Source organism: Gallus gallus, chromosome 8 (genome assembly GCF_016699485.2).
Source record: "Gallus gallus isolate bGalGal1 chromosome 8, bGalGal1.mat.broiler.GRCg7b, whole genome shotgun sequence".
Taxonomy (NCBI): Eukaryota; Metazoa; Chordata; class Aves; order Galliformes; family Phasianidae; genus Gallus; species Gallus gallus.
The window spans coordinates 4,057,192-4,081,837 of record NC_052539.1 but is presented as its reverse complement, the minus strand read 5'-3'; the positions used below and the strand labels follow the sequence as shown (position 1 = coordinate 4,081,837).

At 47.7% G+C, this 24,646-nt stretch overlaps 1 protein-coding gene and 1 long non-coding RNA gene across 8 annotated transcripts in view; one reads left to right on the top strand and one right to left on the bottom strand.

The window, feature by feature from the left end:
• Window positions 1-495: 495 nt before the first annotated feature.
• Window positions 496-24,646, top strand: part of MTA1 (metastasis associated 1) — a 66,318-nt gene continuing 42,167 nt past the window's right edge. For 6 of the 7 annotated variants that reach the window (XM_015290320.4, NM_001012953.2, XM_015290319.4 and 3 more), the window contains exons 1-5: window positions 496-704; window positions 9,938-10,005; window positions 12,353-12,446; window positions 20,017-20,143; window positions 20,299-20,362. In XM_015290320.4, the coding sequence (XP_015145806.1) occupies window positions 677-704; window positions 9,938-10,005; window positions 12,353-12,446; window positions 20,017-20,143; window positions 20,299-20,362 (381 nt within the window). In that variant the 5' untranslated portion in view covers window positions 496-676. Of the gene's footprint in view, window positions 705-848; window positions 906-9,937; window positions 10,006-12,352; window positions 12,447-20,016; window positions 20,144-20,298; window positions 20,363-24,646 lie in introns of those variants that run through there. The other variant, XM_040704721.2, reaches the window with a different exon arrangement.
• Window positions 18,788-24,158, bottom strand: LOC107053927. Its single transcript, XR_001467732.4, has 2 exons — window positions 24,074-24,158; window positions 18,788-20,012 (listed from the first exon to the last, which is right to left on the bottom strand). It is a non-coding gene; the product is annotated as an uncharacterized LOC107053927 (long non-coding RNA).

The following is a 24,646-nucleotide window of genomic DNA, read 5'->3' as shown; positions in this document are numbered from 1 at the left end:
GAACGCTCGTGTGCCGTCCTGAAGCCGGCCGTGAGCGGGCCGGGGATGCCCGCAGGCTCCCACGGGGCCTCAGCCGCAGGAAATGCAGCGGTCCCCGGCCCTTCCCCGCGCTGCCCTCTCAGGGCCCTCAGGAGGCTCGGCGCCGCGCCGTGTAACCCCCGGCCCCCTTCTGACGACATTCTGCCGCTCAAAAGCCCGATTCAGCCGCCGGAAAGAGCAGCCCGCGCCGGGCGAGCGGCCGCTTCGCGCTGCCCGTGTTTACCGCGGCTCGTTGGTCGCCGTCTGAGGGCTCACCGCGCGGGAGGCCACGCCGGGCTGTGCGTGAGGCGCGGCGCTCCGCCCGGCCCCGCTCGGCTCCCCCAGGCCGGGCGCGGCGCTCTCCGCCCCACGCGGCGCTCCGGGACGGCCGCCTCCTTTCCTCCCTCCCTCCCTCTTTTCCTCCTTCCTTCCCTCCCTCCCGCCGCTCCCGTCCCGCCGCCGCCCCGCCTTCCGCCCGCCGCCCTCCCGCCTTCCTCCAGCGGCCGGGCGGCAGCCGGCGCGGCCCCTTTAATTCCCCCGCTCCCCTCCCCCGCCCGGCCGTTTCAGCCTCCATTTTCCAGCGGATCCGGCACCTGGAGGAGGAGAAGGAGGAGGCGGCGGGAGCGGCCCGCGCCCCGCACCCGGCCCCGTCCCGGGCATGGCCGCCAACATGTACCGGGTGGGAGGTAGGCGCTCCCCCGGGCCCGAGGCCCGGCCCGGCCGCGTGCGGGCGGCGTTGCGGGCCCGGCGGGCCGAGGCTCCGGCGTTGGGGCGAGGCCCGGGCCGGGGCGGGGCGGCGGGGGTAGGCCGCGAGTGGGGGCGGCGTGGGGGGGGCCGCGCGGGAGGCCGGGCCCGAGGGTGCGGGGTGCGCGGCGGGGAAGCCGGGGGTGAGGAGGGCTGGCGGCGGGGTGAAGCGGGGTGAAGGGGCGGCGCGGGGAGGCCGCGGGGGGCGGCCCCGGGTGGAGCGGGCGGAGGTGGGGGCCCACCCGGGAAGGGCCGCGCGGGGATGGGGCCGCGGGTCGGGCTGCTCCCCGCCGGGCCCGGCCTCGGCCCCTCCCGTGTGCCATCCCGTCGGCGTCCGCCCGGCCCGGCGCCCCCGGGCCGCTCGTCCTTTGTTTTAACTCACGGGGAGAGAAAGGAGAGGCGGCGGGGTCCGGCGTGCGATGCGACGGAGTACGAACAGCGAGGGTGGTCTGGCGTGGCTCTGCGCTCAGCCATTTTCCTTGGCGAGAACTGTTGTGCGGAACTTCCTTCCCCCCGCGCCGTCCGTGGGGCTCCCTCCCGTCCCGGGCACCCCGCGTGCGATCGATGGGCTTCTGTAGAAGCGCACTAAAGTAAAGGGGAGGGGGAAAAACGCGGCCAAGGCGGCCGAGCCGTCCTGCCCTGCTGCCCCGCCATCCGCCGCTACTTTCTGTGCTCTCTGCCCGTTTGGCCCGTCCTTACTCCGTGCTCCGATCAGCGTCGCCTCCTTTGTCGCAGTGTGCTTCTTCCCGGCGGCGTTGGCTTACACACGGGTGAGCTGTGCCTCTGCACCGGCCTGGCTCTGCTTCCTGCCATGCCCCAACGCTGGTGGTGCGCGCGTAGCCCTGCGTTGGGTCGTGGTGCCCAGAGGAGAGGGATGGAGATGAGCAGTGCAAACTTACAGCTGGGCTGCTGGTGTGAGCGGCGATGGGAAGGGTTATTTGGTGTTTAATGCCGTGTGCGTGAGTCCCGAGTGCTGCATCGGCATGCATTTTGCATGGTATCTGTACTACGTGCCCTACAGGCCAGTATAGGCGGCGGAGTGCCTATCTCCTGTGCTGGAGATCTGTAGGCCGCTTGCTGCTGCAAGCCAACTCATTGCGGAGGGCGTAGGGTAAGCGCAGCCTGCCCTTGGCATTGCTATGGATGATGATGCTGGAATGATAGCCCTTATTTGGGCCCGGCCTGGTGCTGGACCATGCTTAGCAAACGAACCCATCCTTGGGTTGGAGAGCCATGCTCTCCCAGCACAGGTGTTGGGGTGCTGCCAGCACTGAGCAGCGGGCAGAACCCAGCCTCTCGTGCTCTGGCTGAGGCCACGGTGAGCGGTGCTGGCCAGCTATGCTGGGAGAGTGCATGCTGGCACTTGGGCAGTTGTTTTTCCAGGTGTCTTTCTGCAGAGCCGCTCCGTAGTCAGCCTGTGCTCCTGCAGGTGGCCACCCACCCCAGGTGCAGGGTTCCCTTGGCCTTAGGTGAACTTCGCGAGGCTCTTGGCATCCTTTTTCCCAGCCTGTTGAAGTTCCTCCAAATAGGAGTAGCAGCCCTGCCCTCCAGTGTGTGCCACGTTTCTCACAGTTACCCAAATGTCCAGAGAGTGCGTTTCCATCACCGGAAAGCTTCCCAGCAGGGCCAGCCCCGTGCCAATCAGACGGATGCTGTTAGTGGCAGCCAGCCGAGGGTCGTGCTGCTGATTGCAGTCCCCGTGCAGCCGGCCTTCATCACTGCAGGGAGTCCCATTGCTCGGGCATGATTTGCCCCTGCTGTAGCCATCTGGCTGGTGTCGGTCACCTCTGTGTGCTCGGGAACGGTGGCCAGGCTTTGCTCCGTAACCTCCGTGGGCAGAGGGCGAGGCGCTGGCTGGTGGCCAGTTACTGTGCTCGGGTATTGTACTTGTGGATGAAGCCTTGCTTGGGTGTGCTGCCAGGCCCCATGTGTGGATGGATGCAGCCATTTCTGTGCCGCGGCCCTGTCCTGAGCCAGGGGGTTGCCTTGCTGGATTGCTGCTGACCTCTGGTGCTGGGGGCTCCCGTGAACGGCTGTGTGCTGAAGTTGCGTGTGCACTCCAGGGCAGGGTTAAATCCCCAACGGATTTGTGCACGGTCGCTTCGTGTGCTTCCCGTTGCAGGAAGAACATCCAAGAGATAATCCGCTGTTGGCCTTGTGGTTACGAGTCGCGTGTGTGAACTGCAGAACCCGACAGCTGCCAACAGCAGCTCCTGTGTGATGTAGATCAATAATAGTCCTGGAAGTGTGCGCTGATGGCTTTTGGCCTGGTTGTGAAACGCTGTGGGCTTTTGCTTTGTGATCCAATAGGTGGACTGCACTTCTCTGACAGATGCCAGCGTTAAGCACGCGGTCGACAGCTGTTTGCACGGCCTCCCCGTGCAGGAGGTGCTGTCTGCTGCTTGGAGGCGAGCAGGTCAGAGAGCTTCTCCACTTGTGCTCTGTGCCTTCCCCAGAAGCTCAGCTGCATGCAGCACCAGCGTTCCAGCGCTGCTGTAAGCGGCAGAGCCCCGCTGCAGGTCTGTGCTGCTGTGTTATTCCCTTGATGCAGTACAACGACAGGTTGTTGGGGGTTTTTTTGTTGTTGTTTTTCGCATTTCCATCTTGCACTGATTGGAGGAACTGAAATCCTTCCACCTTTCCTCCTCCTCTCCCAATGTGATTTTTCCGGGATTATTTTTAATCTGAATCAGGCACCCGATGCGGCTCCCCGTGGGACTGTGTGAACAGCTGAATGGGCGCAGTGGGAGGGCTGGGAACACGGGATGGGTGAGGGGGGGCACAGCTACCGAAGGCAGCCCTTCTGCTGAGGCAGACGTCGATCTATGCCTGTAGAAGAGAAGCTTTTTATATACTCCTGACTTTTAAGAGTTACCCTCTTGCTTGGGAGTGCGCTATGCCACGGAATTCTTGAGGGCGTTGAGTCTGTAGTGTACGTAATGTGTGCTTGAATGGCATGTTCACAAGTGGAGGTGAGTCAGGCATGTCTCAGTGCGTTAGATGTAGCCAGCGTGTGTAAGTGAGACTGTGGCCCTTTGGTGCCTGGTGTGGGCACCAAAGTTCTGCTTGGTGACGGAGCTTCACCACCTCTTTGGTGCTGCTGTCCGATCGCACCCGGTGTCAGTGTGGCTGTGTGCTGTGTGTGCGTCTCTTGTATCAGTGTAACCATCCCCAAAGTTTTTAAGAGTGGCAGCATGATGTCGCCACCCTGTTATTGTGGGGTGTCAGTAATGCATCCCTGGGGACCAGGTTTGGCCTGTCCCCATGCGCTTACGTACCACAGCCTGGAATCCAGGCTCGTGGCATCCACACTCCAGCTCATGGCTCCTGGCACCCATAGTGCTGCCTGGAGCTGCTGGCAGGTGGCTGAATTTGTCCCGATACCATCGTGATGTCAGTAATAACTTTCTGTCTTCTCCTGGTAGAGAGCAGAGGTGCCGAGCCGTGAAGAAAGCTTGCACAGAAGCATGTTGTTGAGCCCAGATGTGATGCATGTAATCCAGATAAATTAATGAAGGCACATGTGTAGACCCTCTCCTGTCCCTTTATTATCAGCGCGTAGATATTACGGATGGCAGGAGGGGTTAATGGAAGCACCATTCCATTGCTCTGTGTTCCTTACCAGGGATGAGCTGTTTTTTGGGGGGCTGGGTTTTTTTTGCTTTATTAACATTAAGCTGAAGTTGAGTGTTTGAAGGTAACTTGAACTGAGGGTGGGTTTGGTGGTCACAGGTGTTAAATAACCAGTGAAGATAATAAAAACCAGTGTCCACTCTTGCAGCTTTCGAACCGGTTCATGCAGTCTGCAATCCTAGTGAATACAGGATGCTTTCTAACTGGTCACATTTCAGAGATGCGTGGTCTTGTGTTTTCCAGCTGTCCTTACTCTGCCTGATACTGAGCCATGAGGGAGGTGCATGGACAGGTGATGCTGTTGGCCGGCTGCGGTGTGCTGCGGCCAGACGTGCAGCATGCTTTGCTCTGTGCAGCTCTGCTGCCTGCAAGGCTGTGTTCACAGGGCACAGCAGGCAGATGGCTCCCTCTGGGGCAGCACACCTTGCTGCTCCCTGTCCTGGCTGAATGGCCGGGATACAAAGTGTTGGACATCATCTCCATTCAGTTCTGACATCTTCTGACAAGAAGTGATCCGCTACATCAGTGTTGCTTCTGTACTGGGGCCATACGCTGCATCTTACTGCATGGTGAGGTCGGTGTTCCTTACATCCCCCAGCAGGAAGCTGAGCCAGCCTTCTCGGAGCATTGCCTGAGCTTCTGCTGGAAGTCAGGTAACTGGAACAGCTGGGAAAGGTGTTTCTGTGAGATAAAGCAGCCCTGGGTCTCCCATGTGTTGGAGATGGCTGCTGCAGCGCTGACGTGCAAAGAAGCCCTGCTTCAAAGCGTGTTTTTAAGTCCCATTTGATTCTTCCTCTCAACTTGTGAAACCGAATTTGGTCTGTTGGGCTGTGTTGTTAACAAGAACTAATGAGTTTCCACTGTCACTGTTTAATGCATAAGAAAGCACTTCAGTAGGAGAAGGCATTGAGGAGACTTTCACATTAAGAAAACACAGCAGACTTATTTCTAAAGGAACTTTGGCACACCAGGGTTCAAAAGCAACCAAATCCTCGTTCTTAGATGCAAAATGTAACTTACTCCCAGCTGCAGGTAGTGAGTTCCTCACGTTGTCCCGTAGGGTATGCAGCGTGGCAGTTTGCAGCATCCTCACAACCAGTGCTGGATGTTCAGCATGACAAAATAAGCTCTGAGTATTTCTGGCAACCTTTTTCTTCCCACACATTTCACCAAACGGGCAATAAAGCTGAAGATGAGAGGCTTCGGGAGGTGCCACAGCTCTTCATTTGTGCCACGTGTGGAAGATTGGTAAGGGATCCCCTTGGTTTAGTGCCTCGAGGTACATTGAAGCCACTTGTATCTCAACAAAGAATTCAGCATGTAAAGAGAAGAGCCTAATCGCTTCTGATGTACTTGCTTTGTACCTGCTGCAGGCCTCCAAGGGAAGTACTGCATTTACATAGGAGCTGTGGAGGCAGATGAGACCCGGCCTGACTCAACAGAGGAGGTTTGTCTTTAGGAAGGAGGGGTGTTCTTAAGATAGTTTTGACTTGTCGTTGATGTACGAGGTTAACTTCAGCAAAGAGAAGTTAGCTGGCAGCTGTAAGGTGAGTCTGCAAGCAAGACAGAACGTAGGCTTCTCCTGCCTCTGGCACTCTTGTTTGAAGAACCATCTGCCAAGCTGTGGTAGCAGTTTGTACTGGATCCGTGCTGTGTGTGACCTGGCGCTGAATCCCTGCTCCTGCAGTTATGTGCTGTCATGCTGTGGCAGTACTAAAGACCAGCCCACAAGAAGGTCTGCTGGCACAACTGGAATTACGTAGGCTCACAACTTTGCTAACGGAGAGAATGTTTGTCTAGCTACGTGCTTGGGAACTGAAGTGCTGGAAGAGGTAATACAGAACGGGCTTTGTGTCCAGAGGACTTCAAATCATGCTTACATATCTGATGTAAAGCAAGGGAGTGGTTTGCCAGGAGTGTGCAGCGTGCTTCCCTCCTGCAGGGTGCTGGCTGGCTGCACCTAGCAGGTCGGTGCTGGGTGCTCTGGATTGCTGCTGCTAGCAGAACACCTGCTGCTTCCCTTGGCAGAGACAGCAAACTTTGGGGAATGTACTTGCCTGTAACAAATCAATTGGAAGCTGATGGAGGCCAGGACCTGCAGCGACAGCGGTGGTGTTGGGGGACACAGAAGGAGTAGGTGTTTTGATAACTCCCCCTCGTGCTGTGGAGCCTCTGTGGAGTTGCTTAGAATCTAGTATTAATTGCCTCTGCGCTGGGAGCCATTTTGTGCCTCTGAGTGCCTTTCTCACCTTGCTCACTTATCTTGGAGCATTTAGTGTCTCGTTTTCAAGATGGGGATCCATGATCAGAGCTTAATTGTCGTTGAGACTTCTGTTGCTCTGCAAAATGTTTGAGATTTCACAAATGGAAGGGAAGAACTAATGTGTGGCTAATGGGGCTCTATAAACCTCGTTTCACTAAGGATTGGGCAAAAAAAGGAAAGAAGATGGGAATTTTCTCCCTCCCCTTCTTTGACATGACAGAGAACAAAGAACAGAAGACCTCTGGGAGGTTCCAAATCCCTTCATGGTTTGGAGTTAAAGCAGCTGTCTGTCCAAGCAAGCTGTGCGTCCTTAACTTGGATGTGTTCTGCTCCAGCAGGGTGGGGGACATTTCTTACCGTGAGCAAGGAGCTCAGCAGGGGACACTTCAACTTCTGTCCATAACCATTACAGGCCCTTCCGAGTGGTTGGTTGGTTGGGTTTCAGTATCTGTGAGTGAGGAAGGCTGGAATTGGCTTTGCTTCCTTGAGTACAAGGCAATCTTGAGCTGCTTCTGCATGTGTGTGTAGAGGGATGTGTGCTTGGAGTTTGATTGTGGTGGTGTAGAGCCTTTGTTGTACAGAATGGAGCCCAGCTGCCCTTTCCTTGTGCGTATCCGTATCCCGAGCAGCTTCAGCCTTCTTTTAACTCATGGTTTTTCTTGGAGAAGGAGAAGCTGAGCCGAGCACACCACATATCCTTGTATGCACGTATCTCCAAAGTCATTCTGACGTGCTTTTCAGTATATTAGCAGAGCAGATAGGATCAGAAGAGGCTGCACTCTTGCTCACCACCAGCACGCTTGGCACAGGGGTGATAAGCTGGCGTGTTTAATACTGTCTTTCCAGTGAATCCCTACAGGCTCAGGTCTGCACGGACATCCTTGTCACACCACCTGCATGCCCTCCAGGAGGGGAAGAGCAGTTTGCTGTGGTCAGGGCTGCCCAGGTGGGAGAAACGAGCGTTCTGCTTCATTGGAAAAAGGCTTTGTTGATGGAAGATTTTCTGTACGTGTCACTTTGGCGTGTAATTCGTTGTAAATCAGCTGCTTCCTGCACGCTGCTGGCTGCGTTGGGTCTCCTAATCCTTTCCGCAGCACAAACGGGTCTTACAGCTCTGTGCTTCCTGTAATGACAGCCGTGTGCTGTAAGGCTTTCGCTTTTGAAACTGTATCTGTTCTGTAACCAAACGTTTCCTCGGGTGGTGGCTCAGCCAGAGGAGGCCCGGGGAGCAGCCAGAAGGCGGCGAGGCCCTGCTGCTGTGGGGCTGCTGCCAGCAGCTTGGCTTCCCCGGCCTCTGCCACACAAACGGGCACTACAACGGGCTGTACTACCCAAAATGCAAAGTGATTGACAGCTTCAGGCCCAGCCTACCAAATATGTTGGGGAACTGGAGCTTACCTAACGAAACCGGCCCGGTCGTTGACTGCGGCCTCCCTGGTTCTGTGGGGAGCGCTCGGTGGGGCCCACCCTCACAAAGCACACGGAGCTTCCAAGGCGAATGCGAGTTGGGAAGGATAGAAATACTTCTGGGCATTTTTGTGCAACTTGATCACCTAAAAGCCCGTAAGGTTATTAGGTAGCTCAGACACAGCTAATCTTATAAATATATGACCTCTAGACAGCGTGTGTTCTTCTGCAGTACCCTCGCGTTTTCTTCTCCTCGGACCCATGCAGACTTACCAGGAGACACGAAGAGGGCATGAGGCAAATGCTTTTGTAGTCATGTCTTACAAACATGTGCGAGCATAAAGCCTGTTATATCTATTGCTAATTGAGAATTATTGTTTTGCTGCCTCTGTGGATTATTTCCAGCTTCTGTGGTCTCTAGGTCATATCCTAGCTTGGCAGTCCAGTATCTGTGTGATAACATTCGTTTCCAATACGTTGCGTATGATCCCATCTTGAGGAAAAACTATGGAGTGTTGGAGTAGTTTTAGGGGTGTAAGTGTTGAGTTGATGCCAGCTGTGGGAGGCTCCTTGCTGCTGCCCTGCTCCTCAGCCCAGTGACAGAGCATTCTGTACCACACCAGAGTGATGCCGATGGCAGTCACATGTTGCTTTGCTCTTCATCTGCCTCGACTTTTCTGTTCCTAGACTTTTTTTTTTCCCACTGTACTCTTTCCTTCCCGTTCTGTGGTAGGACTGGAGATACAAGTGTCTTCCTGTTATGTAGAAGCTTGTTAATTCTGCCTTTGTCCCTGTCCTCTCTCTGTGCTGACCTGACTGCCCCTTGAGGCTGTGGAAGGCCTCCATTACTTTGCATTTGAGAAAGACTGAAGCTAACAGCTTAAGCACTCGTCTCCCTTTGCAAAAGGCCGGCATGGCCAAGCACCCACTTAGCAGTGGGGGGATCTTGCTGATACCTTCCTTTCAGGGGATTACCTGCGTCAAGCCCGGGGGCTGTGGGTGTTTTGTGCCAAATACTGGGACATCCGAGGGGAAACATTTGCCGGCCTTATCTTTGAAGGAATCTTCTTAGCTGCAGATGCGTGGGAGAGCTGCAGCAGGCCAAGAGTGCAAGGGTGGCTGCTGTGGGGAGCTGAGGTGAGCTGAGCCCACTGCCCGCTTCCTAGGCCCAGGCTGGTGGCTGCTTCTGGAGGCCCACCCCGTTCAGGGCCCTTGAGCTGCTTTGTCTGTAGAAAGGAGCGCTTGGAAGTCTCCAGGCTTGGAGCTTGGCAATGCCGAGCTGTTCACTTGGTGCTTGTGGGTTTTATTTTTTATTTTTTGAAAGCACTGCCCTGCTAATTCCAGATGTTTCTCCTGCTTGGAAGTCTAAGCGTTACTGACCTGTGTGGCTTACTGTACTGAGTTCTGTCGAGGTTGTTCTGGGGTAATATAGGTGTAAAAGGCCAGGAAGGAGAGGAAGAGCTGAGAGGGAAAGAATGGAGTGGTTTGTATGTATGAAGTGAGCAGGGCAGTACAGCAGAGCTGAGCTGGGGTGGAGGAGGAGGGATAGTGGTGGTGAGAAAGAGGAGGAAGTGAGTAAAAAATCAGTGTGATCCAAGTGAAGTGGTCTGACCAGAGGGAGAAAGAAGTCGGTGGTTGTAAAGGCAGGCAGAAGAGCTCCGTTTCTTTGGAAAAGCAGTTTCTGACTTTCAGCTTGCACCAACGCGTGGCATGGGTTTTGCATTTCTGTGCTCAAAATCAGGGACTTACTGGGAACCTTTTGCTTGTGTCAAGAAATGAGCTTGGTATGGTGCCTTTAACAGCTCGATACGTGGGGGTTTCATTTAGTTTTTAGCAGCTGATATTTTAACGAATCTTTCTTCTTTTTGTCAGATTACGTCTACTTTGAAAATTCATCAAGTAACCCATATTTGATACGAAGAATAGAAGAACTCAATAAGGTAAATGATCCTTACCATCGAATCTCTGATGTTAATTGAAGTGGTGATAGTTTGATTTGATTAAAATCAAAGTCAATCTCTGGTAATTAGTAACTTAAAAATACTTTTGTTGTGATCCATTCCCTGGAATGCTTTCAGACCTGCTAGATTCACCTCCCTTGATGGGAAAGGACAGAGCAGCAGCTGTAGGTCATTCTCAAGGTGATTGTACCCACCGAGGGGGTTCCAGCCCTTCCATTGTGTGCCATGATCATGTGCTGTGTAAGAAGTAACAGCTCGGGTGGAGGACGGAGAGCTTTGTCATTTGATATTTCTTGAAGGGAACTCGCTCAACAGGAAGCCATTATCTGCTTCCTCAGAGTTTGTCTTCTTTATTCATCCTTCGGGACAATGTATTATTTTATTTGCCTGATTCCATTGGATCTAAAAAGTAGGTGTGATGGGTTGTATGTGGGAAACCCCCCAGAAGTCTTTGATGCTGAAATGTTACCTATCTGAGGAGGAAGTTCTGTTCTGAAGGCATGAACTGTGACCTAAACGTGCCTTTTTGAGGCTTCATACCAGCGTGTGTTTTACAGGAATGTAACGTTGCCGTTTCTGTGGCAAATTTAAATGAACTGACTAAAAATAGGGTATTTTCTTCAGCCATCAGTGATGGGAAAATATGCCTTCCTGAAACAGTTAACTGGAAGAGAAAAGGCATCAACATGACAAAGAAGCTGAAGTTTAAAGCATCCTTCTTTTCAGTGTAGATAGTTTTCTGTTAAGGAAGTAATAAGACTTCCTTGACACATTCCCCATGGATCCATAGCAGTGTGCTACCTGTATTCCCTCAGTTACAGGGTGTGGAGTTCTTCTTTGTAGGATACCTTCTTTGTAGGAAAGTATGTGGGGGTTTCTTGTGCCCCCTCATGCCCTTTTGTCTCTTTTCCTCCCTCTTTTTACCTCTCCCACCCCAGGTTTGAGAAAAGAACACGTGGTACTTTCAGCCTGGGCCTCTCATCTTGGTGTAACTCTTTCCTGAGTTGTGGTACTCTGACCTGCTCTTTGGCTTGGGCCTTTCAGGTTGAAATGAATGCTACTTGAGTTGCTGTTGTTTTCACTGGGTGTCAAGGGAACCTAGGTGACTAACTGAAATGGCTGATTCTCCCTTGTTAACACACAGCTACAAGATGACTCTTGTATCGCACTTGTATTTCATCACCATTTAAAAGTTCTGGTTTATTTATCAGAAATTCTATGTGCTCTGCACCAAAAACTGGTAGGATGCAAGTGGAAATACACACATATATATATTCTGTCATCTTTTTTTCTTGCGTGTATGTCTTTTATAGTAAGAGAGCAACCTTTTCCTCTATTTGCATGTTAGCAGCGAGCGTGTATTTCACTTCTGCTTTTTGTTTCCTTGTGGGCATATTGCTGGTCCACTGTCTTTTTTTTTTTTGGAGGCTTCCAGCAGGGGAATTCATATCTCAGTCTTCTAGTTTCTTGTCTGTGTGCCATCATTCTGATTCTCAAGGACTCTTCAGTAGCAGGATATAACTCTTTTTATGTTGTATTTTCATCATTTATTGGTTTATTTTAGAAACAATAGGTTGCCTGGGTCTGTTACAAACCAGTAGGTGTGCTTCCTTTAGAGTTTGCCTAAAGCCAGTTGCACAGTTCAGCAGCTATCATCTTACAAGAAAATCATCACCCATCTTGTTTTTAGAGTTTTAAAAAATAAAAAAATCCCAAATCGTTCAAACGTTTGAACTTCTTTGTGTACTGTTAGTGGTGTACAGTCTGTTGCAGGATGCAGCTTCCTTTGTTCTCCTTTTGGAATGATTGTGTTGGTCATTCTTTATCTCAGCAGCCCTGTCAGGGAAAGGAAGCCTATGGAAGTCATTTTGTGAGAGCAGTAATGACTGGGTTCTTTCTTGCTTTTCTGCTGTCCTGCTGAGTTTGGACAACAGCCTAAACCTCAATTCTGTTGTTGTGTCTCACAGCGAATCTTGTTAGGATTTTAAAAATGCTTTTGTGTTGTGCTAAATGCAAGCATTGCACCTGAAAACTAGCCATGTGGTGTGCTGTAACTGCAGGTAAGTGACTTGTCATCCCTTGAAAAACCTGTATCTGCTTAAAATGGCAATCCTGCAGAAATGGTTAGGAGTGAAGGGCTGTCCCCACTTTCCTACTCAAGAATGGATCACACTGGAGAGAGTGTTTTAGATAGGCTGCCCAGCTGGAGGGTGCTGAATGGTGATCCTCTGCAGCCCTTGTGGCAAAATTCCTGCCAGTTTCTAAAGTGTTGTAGTTCAGTGCATGCAGTTCAGGTTTTGAATTGTTCACTTTTTTTCTTTTTCAGACCGCCAATGGAAATGTGGAAGCAAAGGTGGTGTGTTTCTACAGAAGAAGAGACATTTCAAGCACACTTATTGTATTGGCAGATAAACACGCAAGTAAGCTTGTTTGTGTTCATATTGCTTCTGTGCCAAATGTCCAAACTTGGGTAGAATTTTGTTGCAGTTGTAAGTATTGTTATTTTAAAATGTAATTTCCCTGTATTCATCTTAAGCAAACTGCATTGCTGGTTTGGCTGACTTCTTTTTCCCTGCCGTGCTTCCTTAAAACCTTGATTGTGTATGGCTTGGTTATCGTGGTGGGGGAACCATCAGTTTGGGACTGAATAAAGGCATCTTATTGGCTTCATGAAAGCAGATTTCCTAACTTCTGGAGTGGGAGAGAAAATATTCTTTCTTGCAATTACTTCTCCATGAATTGATTGGATAGCAAAACAATAACAAAAAAAAAAACCCACTTTGCTTTAAAGAGTAAGTCAAATAGCCTGCTAATGGGAAATCAGCTTTTGAAATGTGGCCACCTTGAAACTTGGCTAGCAGGAGTGTTGTCTTGAAATTTCAATGTTAGTCATGTATTTCTTTTTTTTTCAGTTGACAGATTTCCTGTGCACGTGCTGAGTAAATACGTTTTAAAGCACTGAATTTTAGGACCTTCTGTCTCTGTTTTGGATAGCTCAGCTCCTTTTGTTAGGAAAAGAACAATGTCTAGGCTTGAGACTTGAACATTTAAAACTTCTTTTTTTAAGCACTATCTATAGTTTTTGCTTTAAAATAAATAAATAAGGAGTGCCACAATACTTAATACAGTTTGGAGGATTGATCCTGCTACCCTAGCTTGGCCTCCTTTTCATGTATGCATTGACTTTATTATTTTACAGAGCACGGTGTTAATTTCTGCTGCCATGTACTCTGTCGAGATGGGACGTGTGGGACAGCTGAGCAGAGATGGAAGTTTATTTCTAAACAAAAACTTACTGTCACGACTGTTCTATTACAGAAGCAGTTTGAGAGTACCGACATGTATAGTTGTGTGTATAGTTCGTATATTTACCCACGTAAACCTGTAAGGGTTGCAAGGACATTCAATTCAAAAACAAATCCACAATGACAAAAGAAAGAACAGAAGCTGCTGTAGATGTGTGCGTTCTGAACTGGGGAAGAGAATGGTGCATTCCTCAGCTTTCAGGAGGAGTATCCATCCCGTTTCTGGGGGAGAAACAGAACAACGTATCACATGAAGTTGGGCACGTTATTTAGGGTCCTTGCAACCTGTTTGATTTCACTGTAGTTGCCCGTGAGGGTTACATTTACATTCACTACACCTTCCTCTGCCAGTTCAGCATCTCTCCCATCTCATCCTTGCTAGGTAATGGAAGCAGCATTAATTAAAATGGTGCCAAAACAAACATGTTGAAAGCGTGGGGAGGATGTAAGCAGGCACAGTTAATAAATTGATTGTGATCGTAAATAATGGAGTATGTGAGATGTACAGCTCAGATTGCTAAAATTTAGCAAGAAGTATGGGCAGCCTTATCAGTCCTTCTGTTTCCAGGCTCTCCTGTGGGCACAGAGATAAGGAAAAAATGACCAATCCAATCTGGGCACATCAGAATTGTGATTTGGCTGCCGAGTACCTTTGTCTTCTAACGTGCTTCATAATAGATGTATGAATAGACTGTGATGTGTATATAGTATGGATCTGGCTGGGCTGCGTGGGGGTTCATTAAGTCTGGTATTTAGTTGTGACAATGAATGTAGTGTCTGCAGGTGTTCCCAGCACTGTACGCTGTTGGGGAAAAAGGCATCAAAACCAACCCCATTTTGATAAATACAAATATTTTCTGTTCTGTATTCAAGTCCAGATAAATCCCTCTATTGCACTAGTATAACTGTACAGTGGGAAAAGTCACGTGGCATTGAGTTGAGATTTAGCTGTGCTGCAGAACTGTGGCAGCAGGCAAAGCTTTTCTGCTATCTCTTCAGTGCAGCACTATTCATTTTATCCAAGAATACTGAAGCTTAATAGGAGCTTCGCCGTGAACAACATGACTATTGATTCCTTGGTCTGCATCTCACTTGACTAGATTTAGCACAGGAAGCAGGTAGGAATGATTCAAAGACATGCACGTCTGAGGCTGAAAATGAAAAACCTTCCTTTCAACTCTCATAAATGCCCTTTCAGCCTGCAAAGACTGATTTCTTGTAGTGATACAAAATGAAGGGTTTCTTTAACATAAACAAACAATTCACTGTTCATTTCCATATCTGTTTGAACGACAGAAAGAATATTCTCTGCAATAATCCCAGCAATAGAGTTTCTGGGGCTCCTTCTTACTGTAAACTTTAGTAACTACAGTTTTTCCTTCTGGTGCAGGATAAGATTTCTGCTCGATGACTTCCATTTACACAGATGTGCTGTTGTGTGGATTCTGTTCTTCAGGGGAGAGAAGAGAGTAAAATCGTGCTTTTTGGGCAGCAGTGATGTAGTGGAATACAATGTTGTGGATGTTGGGATTCTCGTAGAGATACTCAAGGCTGTCACTGACTTTGAGTTCGTTTCCATAAAGTCTCCCGTTGGCTCATTTTGATGCATTTGCAGTAGATGTACGTATCTGCTTCGCTGATCTTTTAACTGCCTTTGTTCAGCTGATTAATGGAGCTTTCTGACTGCAGACATTCCTGGATTCGCAGTGTTAGGTGAAGATGCCTTCATTTTAGGCCTGCTCTAGAGATCAGTGCAGTGAGAGAACCAAATAATGGGAAAATGTGTGTACTTTGTAGTACTGTTTCTCTCCGTGCAGGAAGGAAAGAGGTGGGATTGTGAAAGGAACGTTGTTAAGTTATATCTTTAATAGAAAACTATGCTCTTATGCTTCAACTGTACAATCCATCAGACATTGGGAAATCTGAGTGATGCAGTATTTTCTCAGAGCTCTTTATAAGGAGGAGAAACAAGTAGGAAGCAGCTCGTTCTGTAGTTGGTGATTGGAAATGGGTACCTGATGCGTGCAACCGGATCCTGGGATTTGATCTGTGATCTTACTATTTTTATCATATGATATCAGGCTTGTCCAGGCTGTCCCATAAATCTTTCAGCCTTATAATGGCTTCCATACATTGCTGGCACTTTCTATTCATAAGCCTCTTTAATCACCTCGCAAATTATTCTCGGGAATTTCTCTGCCTGATTGTGAAATGAACCTGCTTCACCAGGAGGAGTCTATTTAATGTTCTTGCCCAAAGACTTTGTAGTGCTTTAAGGTAGGATATTGCACGCAGACTGAATTACAGGCAGAACCTGAGAGAAGGGAACCGCGCTCCGTATCTCATTGTTTATTCCTCAAGCCACAATTGGATGCTGTGACTGTATTTTCTCCCTATAGTTTCTTCTGTAATTAAGTAATTATTTCTAACAGCAGGAACGGGACCTCCTGTCCTCCCTCCCAACCATCCACCCTGGCTGGCTCCAGTTACGTGCTTTCCATCTTGCAGCAACACTTCCTTCACTTCATTCAAAGCATTGGTCCCGGTTGTGAAACCACGACGTTAGTGGTTGGAGCCGAGTGGCACGGGCAGCACTTGGCAGCCTTATGGTCAGCTTTCATCAGCTGGTGTTTGGGTGCCAGGCATGCACGGCAGCGTGCTTGTCAAAGTGCTGAATCTTCTAAAAATAAACATCTTTCGGTGATGAGGTGTCATTACTCAATCAGTCCGTGAGCTGCGTGAGAGCCGTGTGCCCAAACAGTTAGGGGTCCGTTGAGTATTTTTAGATAACACCAGCCAGCGTAAATGCAGTTTGATGACAGCTTTACTGGTGAGTTCTTGGCCATTTCACACCCTCTACCCCCACTTTCTCCCTGATCCACACATGCAGTTTTAAAACGAGCCAAGTTCATTAATCTGCGCAAGGACGCTTTTGGGCCTGCTGTTAAAAGGAGGAAACTGATTTCCTCTTCCAACACTGGTGTGGTGGGAAAGGAAAGTGTCAAAAACAGGGCCTGTTTGCTCTGTCCCTTCCCGCAGTGTTGGCTGTGGTTGCAGCAGGTGTTCACAGTAAGTCTTGGGAGGGGTCATGAGATGTTTGCTCCGTACTGTGGTCAGCTTCTCCTGAACTGTCAAGGTGTGAGGAGTTCCACTTGTTGAAAACTCCACCACATTGTTGTAGCTGTGAGTCAATGTTTGGGTTTTGGTAGAGAGAGAAGAATCGATGTTCCGAGGCTTAGTATGGACCATTAGAAATGGTCCTGGGAAAAGGAATCTGTTGTCACAACATTGGTTTCCTCCAACACAGAAGAATCTTCTGTCGACTTGTAGAGCTGCTGAATGTAGAGTTGTAGAACATCTTCCAGAGCTGCTTAGTTGAAGCTTCCTTCCTGCTGAAGGAACCCTGACAGGTCATGACTTCATTGAGTTTCCCAATGTTTTGACCCCTTTTTCTTCCTTTTTACCTTTACATTTCAAACGTAGTGATACCATGCTAACTAATTAGAATCATAGAATCATCAAGGCTGGAAAAGATTTCCAAGATCATCTAGCCCAACCATCCACCTATCACCAACGTTTCCCACTAAACCACGTCCCTCAGTACAGCATCTAGATGTCTCTTGAACGGCTCCAGCCACAACCTCCATTCTTCTATTACTACAGACTTGCCTGTCTTCCAAGCTGGGCATCCCAGTGAGCGCTCTGCACCTTATTTCTGTGTCATTTGCCCTTGTGCTTTTCTGAGTTCTGCCATGCAGCAACTTGCACAAAGCCCAGAATGCAGAGCGAGAGCTCTGTGTTGTATCTCTGGTGTGGAGAGCCCAGTCAGATCTGTATCAGATTGCTATTCTTTCTAACGTCTAGCAAATATTGATGTTTAATTTCGCATCTCATATATCCGGTCGTTTTAAATTACAATTTCTGCCTCTTGGGCTTCTCCTGCCAACTCAGTGTGCTCTTTCTAATTATTTTCCCCAATATATGCTGGCTTTCACTTGGGTCTTGCTGTTTGTGTCCAATCTGCCTGTCTCTTGCCTCCACTGTGTCACTGTCAAGCTTTTCTTAATGTGCTATTAATGATTCTGTAGTGAAATATCAAATAATGCTTAATCTACTGCAGTCCTTGCAGCATTCCGCTGGCTACTTTTGCGTAGCTGAAATATTACTGCTTATATTAAGGCTAAATGTTTAGTTTTAAATCCGCATGAGTGCATCTATCAAGCAGAGAGATTAATTTTGAAGCAAAGCTTTACGAGATCATTGAAATCCCAATATACTGCACCTACTGTGTTCTCATCACTTGCTCCACAGCACTGCCGTAAATGTGGGCAAGTGCTTCTGAAAGGAGTTTATTATTGTTATTACTATTTATTTCTAAGGCTATTGTTCTTATCTTTCAGGGGCTGCCATTCTGGAGCCTAAAGGCTGCTTTGCTGAGAACGTGAGCTGTAGGAGGTTGAGGTGCAGATGTGTTGCACTTGTCCTGGAGCCTTAGGCTGCGTTAGCCCTGTTTTGGTTTATAGCCGACTTAAACCTTTGCAGTACGTGAGGTGATGAGGTGGTATCAGTTACTGTTTGGATCAAAGCCACTTTTTGCATGACTCCAGTTCTGCTTTCCTGGTGCTTTTCTTTGCTTCAGAACACGTTTGCCACAATGCATTGTGCCGTCTCCTTTGGAAGGCTGCGCATAGCAGAGCTGGCACAAGAAGAAAACTTGTGTGTCCCACCTTCCTTGTTTTATTACAATCACAAGGCATATAAATAAAACAGGAGTTGGAAGACAAGGGGTGTACTTCCAGAGATGAGCTTGGTTTTGCTTTGTGGTTTCGTTTTCTTCATAGATAAGACTAGCATGTAGTCCTCAATGTATTTTTTAATGTAATTTTTGAAAGCTTTCAGCTACTAAATATACTGAAGATATTAAGTGTATTAAAGTATTAAGCTGCTCCTTAGTGCTTTTCCTGCATTACTCTGTGCATACTCTGATTCTCCAAAACCTCTCCTAAGTGCAGGAGGCATTAATGCCTTTTCCATCGGTTTTTGAGCAAGCAAGCTGGTAACTTGCTGACTTGTTTGTGCATTGCTGCTGGTATATTTATAGTGTAAGGCAGCAGCCACAGTATTAATTTTCAACAAAAACAGAATCCACTTCAGTAAATAAATGGCAGAACCATGAAACTGGGGCACAAATGTAGATTCTGTGTTCCAGTGTGTAGAAAAATACTAAGCTGTAACACGTGCTGCTGTATGCAGAACAGCTCGTGCAGTTATAATAGCTGCTGCGCGTTGCAGTGGGGTTTAATTACGCTGTTTTTTCCCTTCCTTGCTGGAACAGATTACCTGAGGGGCTTATAAACCACAGGTCTCTGTTCCAGGGCGGTAAAACAGCGATAAATCATGAGGAATCTGAAAGGTATATCGTTGGTTTTTGTCACCCCCTTTGGCATAACGGTGGGCTATTTAAATACAACTTTAATGTTTTGTAAAATGGCGTTCTCTCTCCTTTCAGTTTGCTCTCTTTTGGGCTGGCGATGAGGATTAGAGGTAACTAATCTTCAGAGTGTATGAATCACAACTGCTCCTGTATGCATTTCTGACTAGAAATGTTTCTTGGCAACAAGTGTTGAATTAAGCTGCAGGCGTAGGTCTGCTCTTTGAGAGCACAGAGGAAGGAAAGTCGCAGCTCTGCTGTTGGGGTATGAGACGTTACAGCTCGTCCTGCTCGAGTCTGGGAAGCTTTGCTGTGCTTTTGGACAACGCAGTCACTGCCTTCATTTCGTAGGGAAGGAGGAGGTCTGGGGTTTTCTTTCCTGTCCTTCATCATGAAGCTTTCGGTTATCTGTAGCTTTGTGTCGTGTGATTGACAGGATGCTTGCTAATGAACGCAAAGCATGACAATAATTTACTTCTAACAAGAACAATGCCTAGAGATGTTTTGGATCGGTTGTGTATCCGTACGGGTGTGATTTCATGTATTTACTTTGGCATTCATTTAAAACTGGCTGGATGGAGATAGCGTGGCTGGAAGCCGGCGGTGGTGGATCCTGGCTCCAGGCTAACACGGGCTTTGTATGGCAGCAGTGTGCGAGCTGCAGCAGGGGAGGGCTGCTCACAAGGCTGGCCTTGGGCACTTGGTTACGTTCCAGTTCATCTTGTGACTGTGATCTATTGCCTGCGGTCAGGGTGAAGAGAGTGAAATCCGCTCAACAGCTAAACTGGTCTTTGCAGTAGGCATTTCTTTCAGAAGCCGTTGAAGGCAGGACGGGGCAGTGTGCGACTGTGATACGCTGGAAGAGGAGCAGGGTGTATGATAGCTGACACCTGGCCTGCAGACTTGGCTTTCCCTGCCTCATTCATCATGCGTCAGCTCCTTCCCAATGCAGCTGGTGCTGCAGGGACGTCTGGTCCCTTGTTGGTCCCTTGTTCTTCTGCAGCAGATTCCTGACCACAGCTTGGTGGGCCAGCACAAGCGTTGACCTGGGTGGTGATAAGCACTGTTCTTCACAGGCATGACTTAAAGCTTCTGTATTAGTTATCTCATTATTTCCTTAGTTGAAATGCGAGGGTTCAAAGTTAGTTTTCACCTTGTGTCCGTTTATTATTTAGCAGAGGTTTTGGAGCTGGTTGGCCTGGAGTCCATCCTTGCGCCGTGTTAGTAATGGTCGTTTTGTCTCTCTGTGACTAGGAGAAATGGAAGAAGAGATGGAAAACCCAGAAATGGTCGACTTGCCAGAGAAACAGAAGCATCAGTTACGACATCGTGAGTTATTTCTCTCGCGACAGCTGGAATCCCTGCCAGCCACACACATTAGGTAACGGCCATTTTCTTCCTCTGCTTTTTATTCAGAAACCAAATGTCGCTATTATTCGAGTACTCTTCAGTGTAATATTAAATTTTGTGTGCAACTTCAGTCGTATCATCTTGTGAATCACACAAGCATTTAAGATGTGTGTTTTTCTTTTTTAGAGGCAAATGCAGCGTTACTCTGTTAAATGAGACAGAATCCCTTAAATCATATCTGGAACGGGAGGTATGAACCCATTTTGTGAATTGTCAAGCTTGAACACTTTCTTTTGGCACAACGTAGATTCAGTGGCTTTTTGTAAGCTTTCTAAAAAGAACAGTTCTTTCATGTCTAAGCATACCGAGTGTTGATGGGGGAAGCTTTGGGCTCGATACAGTCTTCATTTTGATCTGAAACATGGTGGATCTAGCATGTTGTTTACATTCCTATGACAGTGAGCTGTCCCTTCTTCTGTTAAGGGAACCCTTCTTGCCTATCAGCGTGGCAGACTGAAAGCTCAAGATGAAGGCTCTTGCTCCCAGACTACACTGGGTGGGAGGTGAAGTAACTGTAGAAGAGGGAGCAAGCCAGCAAACTGTATTTCCATGTATTAGTTTTCTCTCGAAGTCTTCCAGATTTATTTGAATATGGTTTAAGCTTGATCTCACCTCAGATCTCTGAGGAGCTTAGTTCCCTGGGTGTTGAGCTCACTGTTAAAACTATTTACCTGTAATACTTCATTTGCCACCACAGACACTTAGATCCTTGAAAAACTACTTGTCACTGAACTTCTGACTCCTGCAGAAATTTTAGCAGTCTGACTCCTTAAAGGTACCTCAGCCAAACACTTGCAACTGAACTTTCTTACGCTGTTGGGTTTTACTTTTTCAGGTGTTTTGTGATTTTAAAAATTACAGTCCTTTATTAATACATGTATATAAGTTTAATGGTGTCTGAACCACTGGCTGCCAGCTGGGCTAGGCAGCCTTGGGACATGGCAATATGAAACCTTTCCTTTTGGAAGCTCACAGCACTTCTTTTTTCTTAAACTTCATGCTAACGAATAATGAACCATTTCAGTGTGTTGTTATTTGAATACATCTGCAAGCACGTTTGGATTTGAAAACATTTAAATGTTACATAAGAGAGGAAATCTTGTAATTGAAAGCAGTAGGGTAACAGTCATTAAACTGTCCTTTAAGAAATGCAAAGAAGACAGGTTGTTTTTGGTTTGAAGGAGCATGTTGCAGTCTGGTTTGACTTTTTAAATGCGTCCTTAGCTTTCTTCAGTATTTATTTAAATGTAAGATTAATTTTAATCCAGTGCTGCGGTTTAAGAGAATTTTAAACAAAGCACGGAGATTAAATAGTCAGGCTTCTCTTTGGAATGTGAAACCAAAAACATGTCGAGCCTGCTCAGGTCTGCCAAATGGCAGTGCATCAAGCGAGGGCTGTTGTGTTCAGAAATGCTTGTTACCAGTCTAGCAGCCTGCGAGATGCCCATTTGAAAGCAAAAGTTAATCAAACTGAAATTAGTTTTAGACTTACGGTACCCAAACTTGAAGTCGTGTTCCTGCTCCATTGCTCCCCAAACATTTTTATCACCAGCAATCTCTCAGGTAGGTACCTTGGCTGAGAAGGGAGCTTTCTTCCTCTAATTGTGCAATTGCTCAGATGCAGATGTAGGAACAAAAAGAGATTTCTTGCTTTCATCCTTTTGAACTCTCAAAATGCAAGATGAGTGATGCAGGTTATTTTTAAACTGAGCAGACACTTAGAGATTTCACACAATGAAAGAGTTCCCTGAATGTGTCCTGTCACTTAGCACAGTGTTTTGCTGTGGTGCAAAGTAGCTTGGACAGATGGTAAAGAAATTGAAAGCTTAGGAACAGAAATGTGCTGGGGTGGAGGGTGAAGAGGTTCAGAAAGGAGATACTTATTGCCTGGTCAGTTCCTGGCACTGGGTGCTATTGTCTTCAACTGCCTGCAACTGCTCCTTTTTCTTCTTTTTTTTCCCTTCCTGTTTTTAATTCTCTTTGCTTTCAAAGCAGTTCTAGGGAATGTGCCAACAGATTTCTTGTATGTTTGATAACTTGCCTGTTTTGACCACTGAAAGTAGGTTTTCAGCCCAAGGCTGTTTGCCTTGAAGGAGGTTAAACATGCATACAAGTTTTGAGGGAGATAACAAGCATAGCAAAACTACATTTTTGTTATCTGTGCTTTCATCCTTCCCCTCTCTCCTGCTGTGCTCCTCACAAAGATTGCTGCGTGACATTCAGGGCCCAGTGCTGTTTTTATTGTGTCTGGCAAAACCAGGTTTGTAGAAGGACTGAGGACTAGGAGGAAAAAGGGGAAAGAAAATGAGCAACTGAAAACCTGAATTTCCTGTAGATACTTAATTTTAATTCTCAGGCTGATCAAGAGAAGGGCATGCCTACTTCTGGCACAAGCAGTAGATCTCCCTATTCTGCAGCTCAGCGCTAGATTTCCCTATTTTTATACGTACCACTTATTTGACTGCGCTGCTAGAAGATATCCGTGTGACAGTGTGAATTTTGCCTGCTGGGTGCATATCTGGCATTTGTTTCTTTTGGTACTCCCTAAAAATAAAATGCTGAAATTTCTCCCTTCACCCCAACTGACTTCGGGAGAGTAGGATTGCAGGCTGTAATGAGCTAACCACTCTTCCTGTACTGTGCTTTCACGTGGAGCTTTTTTACAGCTCTTTCTGCCATTGGTGGCTTTGGTTGTTGGCTCGTAGCTGCTGGTAGCTCTGGGGTTTGGGTAGGGAAGCTCTGAGCGTATGTATGTGTCCGTGTAACACTTTAGAGAAGCAGAAAGTCATGGTTTAATTCTAACTCTTGGCAGGTCATTTTATTTTATTTTTTTTTCCCAAACACGTTGAGTGTTTTCTGGGATGTGGAATTAAAGCAGAAAACCCTTATTTTTCTTCACTGCTATGAACTCGACATACACAGTTTTGACAGCAAGAAAGAGCACGGATGTTGGACCCATGGATGTTGGGTGAAATCCTGAAAAATCTCACATTTGTGCTATGCAGTGGTGATCAAGAACTCTCACTCACTCTAGAGTACACAAGGATCTGCTCTGCTCCTTGGGCTGTTGCTTCCATTGGCATTAAACTGATGTTTTTTAGTGTTTTCAGAAATGCCGTGCCATTTTTTTATGGGCTGAATTTCATGTTTCTATGGCCAGTGATGGTGGTGGCATTGCATTACTTCTGGGGGTTGCATTGTATTCACACTTCTACTCCTAAATTTCCATCTCATCTCTGTTGGGAAGGCTCTGGCTGGGTAGAAGAGACCGGGGACCTGTAATTCTTTATTTTGGAGAGGAGTGTTGCCTGCCTCTCTCCTGCCTTCCCTTGTCTCCGCCTCAAAGAAAGGGATGAGGGAAGAACAGCAAAAAGAAATGTGTATCCTGTTACCTTTTTCTCCCTGACTGACTGCCATTAGATGGCTAAATACAAAGCAGTAATCTACAAAAGAAAAGCAGTAGGGCATCTCAGTCAAATACCGTAGGAGAAAACCTCCCCACGGTCAATGACTTCTCCTGGCCAACAAAGACTGTGCTATGAAATCTCTTGTAGAATCTCTTCTTCCTTGGGATCCCACCATGTTGTTACACCACACCATTTGGGTTGTGTATTTGTTGGGCAGTGTGCCCAAAAAGAAGCATGAGGGTTGCCCTGCATGTCGTTTGTCCTGACTTCTTGGTGTCCTGCTTTCTCAGGTAGCAAAGCAGAACCATATGCAGACCAGCCAGAATTTATTCTCTTGTCCCCATTCCGTAGATATTAATCCCTTCTTGGAAAAATGCAGTTGTTTTTTTTTTTTTCTATTAAAATTAGAGCTACCATGTTGAACATTTCTAAATTCTGTAATTACTTACATGCTGGATGCTTTAGACGTGTAAAGAAAACGTGGGAGACCTTACCTCTGTGGCATCAGTCTTAGATGAATCTATGTCACGTGCAGGGCTGGATAGACAAACCTGATGTGCACCTTGGAATCTCTAGTCCACAGAATGTTTACCTTGTTACTGGGGAAACTCAGTGGTCATTCCTCCTCCTGGGGGTTTTTATGCCAGATAGAGCACTTCCTTTTCCCTGCTACCTTCTCATGAGGTTGAACAGAGTTGAAAACTGATGCTGGTTTTTCCTGATTTTTTTGCTGCATGATGCATACAGATACAGGGAAAGGGAAAGTGAGGCGAGTGTGAAATGAGATGCGCTAAAACAGGTTGCCAGCTATTTACACAGAAATGCAGGGAAAGGAAAAGGAGTTGGAAACCCAAGATGTGAAAAATGGCACATACTGCGTTTCTGTTCTGTTCCTGGTGACCTCATTACTGTGGATGGAGATGGAAATGTCCAAACAGAGCTTTCATCCTGCCCCATACCCCGTGCTCCCCTTTGATGGAGCATACTTGCTGCAGGAAAGTTCAATTACTTACCCTGTGCAGTTAAGTGATTAAAATTGAGGCTGTTTTCTTCCTCCACCCTGGCAG